Source organism: Mustela lutreola, chromosome 6 (genome assembly GCF_030435805.1).
Source record: "Mustela lutreola isolate mMusLut2 chromosome 6, mMusLut2.pri, whole genome shotgun sequence".
Classification (NCBI taxonomy): Eukaryota; Metazoa; Chordata; class Mammalia; order Carnivora; family Mustelidae; genus Mustela; species Mustela lutreola.
In genome coordinates this window covers 63877627-63885312 of record NC_081295.1, presented here as the reverse complement: position 1 = coordinate 63885312, position 7686 = coordinate 63877627, and the positions used below count along the sequence as shown (strand labels likewise).

At 48.6% G+C, this 7686-nt stretch overlaps 1 protein-coding gene across 4 annotated transcripts in view; it reads left to right on the top strand.

The window, feature by feature from the left end:
* Positions 1-561: 561 nt before the first annotated feature.
* The window catches only part of ARFGEF3 (ARFGEF family member 3), a 178936-nt gene continuing 171811 nt past the window's right edge, over positions 562-7686 (top strand). For all 4 annotated transcript variants that reach the window (XM_059177442.1, XM_059177441.1, XM_059177440.1 and 1 more), the window contains exon 1: positions 562-1104. In XM_059177442.1, coding sequence (XP_059033425.1) covers positions 1020-1104 — 85 coding nt within the window. In that variant the 5' untranslated portion in view covers positions 562-1019. The remainder of the gene's footprint in view (positions 1105-7686) is intronic.

Here is a 7686-nt window from a genome sequence, read left to right as displayed (position 1 = left end):
CTCCAGTATCTGGACACCCACAGTCTGTTTCCCAACTTCAGCCAAAGTGTTCTTTACTGGGGAAGCTCCTCCTGCCCATCCTTTCCCACCCCCACCAAAGTTAGACACCTGCTTGGGCCCCTATGCGTCCCCCCCCTTTTTTTTTCCCTCTAGAGGATAACAATTTAGCGCAAGAGAATAAGGAAAAGGGGGTTTGGATTTAGGAATGTGTTTTGAGGCTAACTCTGGTAGGTGTGGGAAGTAACTTAGCCTCTCTGGCCTGGTTTCCTCCTGTGTGTAATGGGGCTACGAACCCTCATCCCCCCACCTCCTCCGCGAGATCGTGTACTGGTACCCGGTAGGGGAGAGGCAGTCTATTCACAGGTAGCGCCCGAGCCGGGCACAGAGCCCAGAAGGGCTGTGCACTGAGCAGTGAGCACCGGACACCGGGATGCTAGCGCGCGCCGCCACACTGCGCCCGGGGCTGGGCAAACCCGGCGGGGCCGACCCCACCCCGCCTGGCGCCGCGCAGGGGGGTCGCGGGTAGGGATCCGGGTTGGCCGGGAGTGTGGGGGTGGGGGGGCAGTGGCTAGGCCCCTCCCCGCCGGCTGCCCGGGCCGACCAGACGCTCCCTGGGGCCGCGCCGGGCCAACGCCCGGCAGGCGAGCCAGCTCCGGACATCCGCTTCCACCTTCCCGCGAAGCCTTGTGGCCCCGGGGCCTGCCTCGGCGTTGGGTCGGGGACCGCGGCCTCCGGCCTCCAGGCTCCAGCTTGCCGCCGCGCGCGCCGAGCGCACCTGACCCTGGCGGGCGGGGCGGCGGGCGGGGCGGGGCGGCGAGGCTGACGTGGCCCGCGGCATGGAGCGGGCGTGATTCATCAGTGGCCGCGCGGGACCGGCGGGGGGCGAGCGCCGCGGCAGCCTAGGCGCCGGGAGCCTAGCAGTGGCGGCGGCGGCGGAGGCGGAGGCGGCGGCGTCCCCGGCCGGGCCTCCCAAGAGCGCTCCTCTCCCTGTCGGTGGCCGAGACCCTGCGAAGGTCAAGATGGAAGAGATCCTGAGGAAGCTGCAGAAGGAAGCGTCCGGGAGCAAGTACAAAGCCATCAAGGAGAGCTGCACCTGGGCCCTGGGTAAGCGCGGGACACGGGGCGCCGGGCACCTGCCGGCCGGTCGGGCTCCCGCGACCCTGCTCGCGGCCGCCGGAGGGCCGCGCGGGCTGGGGCTGAGCGGGCCCTGATGCTTGGGGCTTCCGATGAGCTGCTGTTATGCATGCGTTTTGCGCGATTGAAAGAGTTGCCTCGGCGAATTGATGCGGGATATGAGAATTTTGGATCGGGCGTTGACATCCATCTGCCTCTTCTCTGGTCTCTGTCTTCTACCAGACTTTAGCGGGGAACCGTGGTCCTCCCCGCCAGGAGGCCCCCTTTTCCCTATCCCCAGCAAGGTAGAGACGATGGTCACCCATCTCCGAGTTAGACAGGACCACCAGCCGGTGCGAATCCAGGGGCCGGATTCCAAGCGCCTGTGGGAAAAAGGGAAGTTGAACCATCAACCTCGATCTCGAAACACTGGCGAATGTGACCAGGAAGGAATGGCTTCTTTGATTTTCCAGATAGAGGCCAGCTTGTTAAGTATTAGCTTCCATGGTTATTGTACATGAAACATTACATGCGTATGGGATTGCGTTACCTCTGTAATTCTGCTGTGGTGTGCCCTTCAGACAGGTGGGATTTTAAATTTGTGAGCCGTGCAAGTATTGAAGTAAGTTCCTGGTAGCACATCTGTGATTCCCATCAGACTCGGGTTTGCCCAACTCCACCTCAAAGAAGACTGCAAGACATTCATTCCAATTCGACGAATTTGGGCAATCAGAATTGTCTGGATGGGAATGCAGAGGGATCAGGAGCATACTTTGGGTGACACTGATCGAACCATGGTAAGGCGGAGGAGAAACCAAGGCAGACTTGGGGGCCCCTGGCCTGGCCCAAGCCTGTGTGCCTTTCCTTAGCTGCCATTCAATTACAAAATAAGATTGAATCTCTTTCTCTCTTAATCAGAAAGCAATCAGTGCGTGATATGACACCACTATGGTACAACCTGAAAAGAGAGAAGTGCCATTAGCAGGTTTTCCACTAAATGTAGAATCTGGTGGTGTTTTAGGTGACTCTGTTAATATTCAGAGGATTGAAATTCACATATATTGGGTGTATGTGTACAGACAATTCTAGCAACGTCATTTTTCTTTGACATCTGCATATGTCATGGAAGTTTATCTTGTAGGCTGAACTTGACCATTGTTTACGTTTTGGGAATAGGGACCAGATATACTTGAGCAGCTAGGCTCTTAAAGCCACAGTACTAATTTTCCATTGCCATTGTCATTCAGCAGAGCCATTGAGCGCTAGATTCCCAAATGCCTCTAATGAAGGGTCACAGATGGCTGAGTAACATAATAAAGCCGGGCCTGACTGCGCTTTAAACATGCCATTCCTATGTTCATTATTATTTTGCTGTAAATTAAGCAGATTGAGATAATAGGGAGGAGAAGAGTGATTGAGTATTTTTAATGTTTAAATTTTGATTTTCAACATCTTGTTAAATTAAACTGCAGTGTTGCTGAGTCTAGATCCTTGAAGCCATCTGGGAAGCCCACACGTGAGGCAGGTATCCGAGCCAAACCTGGAGTCTGTCCTGACCACAGGAGTGGCTCTGATTCCTTTCCCAGTGACTGTTCTTCTGTAGTTACCGAGAGAAGGCAGAGTGCATGAAATAGTTAAGTAACAGTGCCTGACATTCACTGTGAGGGTTGGGATGAGTAAATCAGGAAAACAGATCAAAGAAGAGGGCATAGAATATGGGGTCAGGGGTGGGGTGGGGAGGAAATGGCTGTGAGCTGGTAGGGCTTTTAAAGTAGATTTGCCTTGAAATCATAGGTAAGCTGTGGATTCCATCTTCTCTTCAGTTATTTATTTAGCAAACATTTATGAAGGCCTCCCCTGTGCTGAGCATGGGGCTAGAAGGATGAGTACAATGCTTCTTCCCTGTAAGGAGGGCATGTGAAGGGAGAAGGGAGCATGAACAAAGACTGTATGGCTTCCTGCTCTTTTCTGCTCCAGTCCATTTTCTACCATTCCATCAGTTGTTGGCTTTGCTTTCGTTTTTTACTATAAAACGCATCCCCTTCAACCCCATAATTTCTTTCTAGATTAAAGTGTAAATTCCTTAGAACACTCTTTAGAATCTAACCCCAGCTCTTGTTTCTTCTTGCTCTGTGACCCCCAAGGGTTTCATAAACTAGAGTGAGCTGCAGCTCTTCTGTGAACACACCAGGCACTGTCTGCTTCTCTGTCTTTACTCCTGCTGGGAATTCCCCTTCCAGACTCCTAAGGCCTAAATCACATAGGAAGCAATCCCTGGGCTCTTCAGGCAAATCCGTTCCTCCCCTGGGTTCAGAGCCCTGCCTTCATGACTGCCTTAGAGCACCTAATACTTTGGATTATTTGGCCATGACAGTTCTTCTAGGGGCAGGATAATTGAGAAATATTGTATTCAGGAGACCAAACCCTCCTGCCCCCAAAACAACAGCAACAATAACAACAACAATAACAATAACAACAACAACAAACCCCTAATTCAAGCTGACTTGAGCAAAATGGAATTTATTCACTCTCGTCACTAAATACCCCCTGTAAAGCTAGCTGTGGGTTGAATATGGCTCAGGAATTACAGTTCAAGGACCTTGCTCTGCTCTTTTTGGGGAGATTGAAACACTCTTCATGAGTCTCCTGGGCTTGTGAATCATCACATTGAGACCATCTCATGAGAAAGAAGCATCAGCCCACATAGACCATCTGAGGGGAGAGGGATCAACCCCCATTAAAACCACCATGGGAGGGAAGAGTCATTTTCACACTTAGTCCATCTGAAGAAAAAGGGGTTATCTCCCACTTGGACCATTATAGGGGAAAGGGGTTACCTTGATATCACAGGAAAGAGGCGTCATTTCCCACTAAAACCATCACAGGAGAGAGGAGTTGTCTCCCACCGAAAGGACATGGGGATGTCATTGCCATATGTTGGCCATCACAGGAGAAAGGGGTCCTCTCCCACTTGCCTGTCATCAGATCATCTCAAGAGAGTGGAGCTCTTCTAGTCACTCCTGCCCAGTCTTTGGTTTCACTTTTTCTCTCTTGGTCCTAATGGGTCATGTGTATACCAAAACCAGTCCTCCAGCTAAGGAATAGAATGGGCTATCTGGCTTTGATCTAGGCTACAAGGCTCACCCAAATCCCTGACTCAGAAAGGGATAGTTTCTTCAAAACAAATTTAGGATTCTGTTTCCGACAGCTGGTCAGCCCAAACAACAAATGTCAACAGTGTAGACGTGTGCTTCTTGAATGGAGGGACTGTCCCTTATGCTTCTGTGTGGCTTTCACACCTACAATAAGAGAAGCAGTTGTTTATAAACAGATCAGCCCATTAATGACTTGTTTGGGTCTTAAGTGAAATTTATCTTTTTTTTCTGTTTGCAAAAGTTACATACGCTCATTTTAGAATATTGAAAAATATTTGGACAGTATAAAGAAAAAAACTAACATCACCTGTAATCTCAAAACCTAGAAAGATCGCTAATCACATTTTGGAGTAGTTCCCTTCTGCAGAGGGTTATACTATCTATGGCAGACTGTCATTTGTTTTTTCTTAGCTTTAGCATCTTCTATGTTTTCATTGATACTTCTCTGAAAATCGGTTTTCTTAATGGCTGCATAATAACCAACAAGCAATATATGGCCGGGGACCATGTCTTCATTTTAGAAACCTGTGATGTTTACACATATCAGGAGACTTGTTTCAAAATGGATTTGGAAATGGAGGAGAGGAGAAAGAAAACTAGGGGCTGGAACACCAGGTAGGGAAAGAAGAATAGTCTATCCCTCCTGCTTTCCCTCTACCTTTCCACCTACTTTTCCTTCCAGCCAGTTTCTGTTACGTTTACAGCTCGACTTCTCAAAAAGTCTGTAGTGCATGTGGCCACAGCCTGGCTTTCCACTCCCTCTTCCACTACCTCTGTCTATCTCCATCTCCCATCCTGCCACCACCTGGTGGTGAAGAATCCCCATCCAGCTAAGGGATTCTCAGCTGCATGGAACACACTGGCACCCGACTTCCCCTGGCCCCCAGGACCACACCTTGCCCACTGTTACCATGCCTCCCAAGCGGCCCTGCTCCCTTTGCCAGCTCCCGCACTTCTCCCTCACCTGAATGTTTGAGTTTCTCTCAGAAGTCAGCCCAGAGGCCTCTTCCCTTCCTCCCAGCCCCACTGGAGTTCAGCCACCCATCTCCACAGCTTCAGGTCGGCAGCTGAGAATGTGATGCACCCATTTCCCTCACTTGTCCGCCCCAGGTTCCCCAGGTGACCCGGTACAGGTACCTACTCAGCGTCTCCAATTGGCGAGGATATGCTCAGTATGGCTGCTCTGCGATTTTCCTTTGTCTTTTTTCTTTCTTCAGATTCTTGGTTAGCCTTTGTAGGGTTGGGTGCTATTGAACATCTTAAGTTGAATATAACCCCGCCCTGTCTAATGAGGAAAACTGCCAGGATTTGGTTGCTGAGTGTCAGCACCTCCCCCTGGAGAGCAGCAACGTATTGTCCGGGGCCCTGGCCTGCTAACCACTAGGCCACACTGACCTGACCGGCCTTTGATCTGCTCCCTGCACCTGCATCTCAGGGCTTTGCTTTAGGGTTATCCTGTCTCATCTTAATGACTAACCTCAGTTCTTCCACTTCCTCCTTTGGCCTTGTTGGCTACAGCATCCCTGACCCTACTGATCCCATCTTTCACTTTTGCGGATTGTCTTGCCTACACCCATTCTTTGCTCCATTGGCCACAACAGGCTGAGATCCTATCATGTTTTAGACTGCTCTCACTGCTGAGTCTTGGAGATACATCTGGTATCCATTTTTCCTTCTGATCTTTCAGCAGACCAGCAGAAATAGTTCTCCTTCTCCAATGAAATTGGTTCATACCGGTAGGGCTTGTGGACTCTAAGCCATGAAGAAAGGAATCCACACAGTTTGAGCTGACAAAACTGGGAGCAAATCAGAACTTGGAATATTGAGATTTCTAATAATAAATAAATATTTGGTCTTTGTTCTTATTTCTGGCACAGAGCCCCTAAAATTCTTGAATTTCTAGGTGAAGAGGACCATAAAGTGTTTTTGTCATGTTAACGAAGAAGCAACCTAAGGGTGGGGGCTGTTGCTAAGAGGACCAACCCTGTGTTTAGAGAGTTGGAATTTTCAGTCCCTCCCCAGACCTCCAGGGAAGGTAGAGGGGCTGGAGATTGCGTTCAGACTCCCATGGCTGATGATGTAATTAGTCATTCCTATGTAATGAAGCCTCCATAAAAAACCCAAAAGGATGGGGTTCGGAGAGCTTCTGGGTTGGTAAACCCATGGAAACATGGGGAGAATGGCACCCTCAGAGACATGAAGCTCGCCTTTTCTCCATACCTTGGCGCATGCTTCTCTTCCATTGGGCCCTTCCTGAGTTTTGTCCTTTTATAATAAACCAGTAATATAGTAAGTGAAATGTTTCTCTGAGTTCTGTGAGCTGTTCTAACAAATTAACTGAACCCAAAGAGGGGGCTCATTCATACCTTCAGCCTATAGCTGGCCAGTCAGAAGCCAAGATGACAACCTGGATTTGGGATTGGGGTCTGAAAAGGGGGTGCAGTCCTGTAGGACTGAGCCCTTAACTGTGGGATCTGATGCTGTCTCCTAGTCAACGGTGTCAGAATTGAATTAAATGGTAGGACTGCCAGCTGGTGTGAGGGAATTACTTGTTCGTGTGGGGAAGCCTCCCCCAACCACACATGTTGGAACTGGATACAGAATTGTTAGCCCTATTGAAATAGAACAGCTTTGGCTGGGGGGCCGTGGGGGAGGGGGAAGAGAATAGTGTTTCATTATCTCTGCTGTTGGAGGCAGGAGTAGTGTGAATAATCCACAGCAATGGTAAGGTAGTGAACATCCAGGCTGGGTTAATGAGATTTGAGGGTGAGCCTCCTTTCAATATCCCTAACTGTAGGATGATTAAAAAAAAAAAAAAGTTTTATCTACCATGTCATAAATGTATGTGAGCATCATGAGATGTTGCATAAAATGCTTTGTGAACATCGAGGCTCTCACAATTATGAATTATTATTTGAGGGTGTTAAAAGCAGTATTTCAAAGAAAGAGCTTTCCCTTCCATATTTATTATTTTTTTAATTGAAGTTTAATTGACATACAAAACTATATTAATTTCAGGTGTACAACTTAGTGTTTTGACCATTCTGTACGTTACAAAATGTTCACAGTAAAAGTGTAGTTACTGTCTGTCACGAGGCAAAGTTCTTAAAATGTTATTGACGATATCCCCTGTGCTGTACTCTTCACCCCTGTGACTTATTTATTTTGTTACTACAAGTTTGTACCTCTTAATCCCCTTCTCCAGTTTAACCCATCCTCCACACCTCTCCCCTCTGGTAATCTTCAATTTGTTCTCTGTACATATTCATGAGTCTATTTTGGGTTTTTGTTTATCTGTTTGTTTTGTTTTTTAGATTCCATATATAAGTGAAAGCATATGGTATTTGTCTTTCTCTGACTTATTTCACTTCGAATAATGTACTCGGGTCCATCTACCCTCTCACAAATGATGGAATGT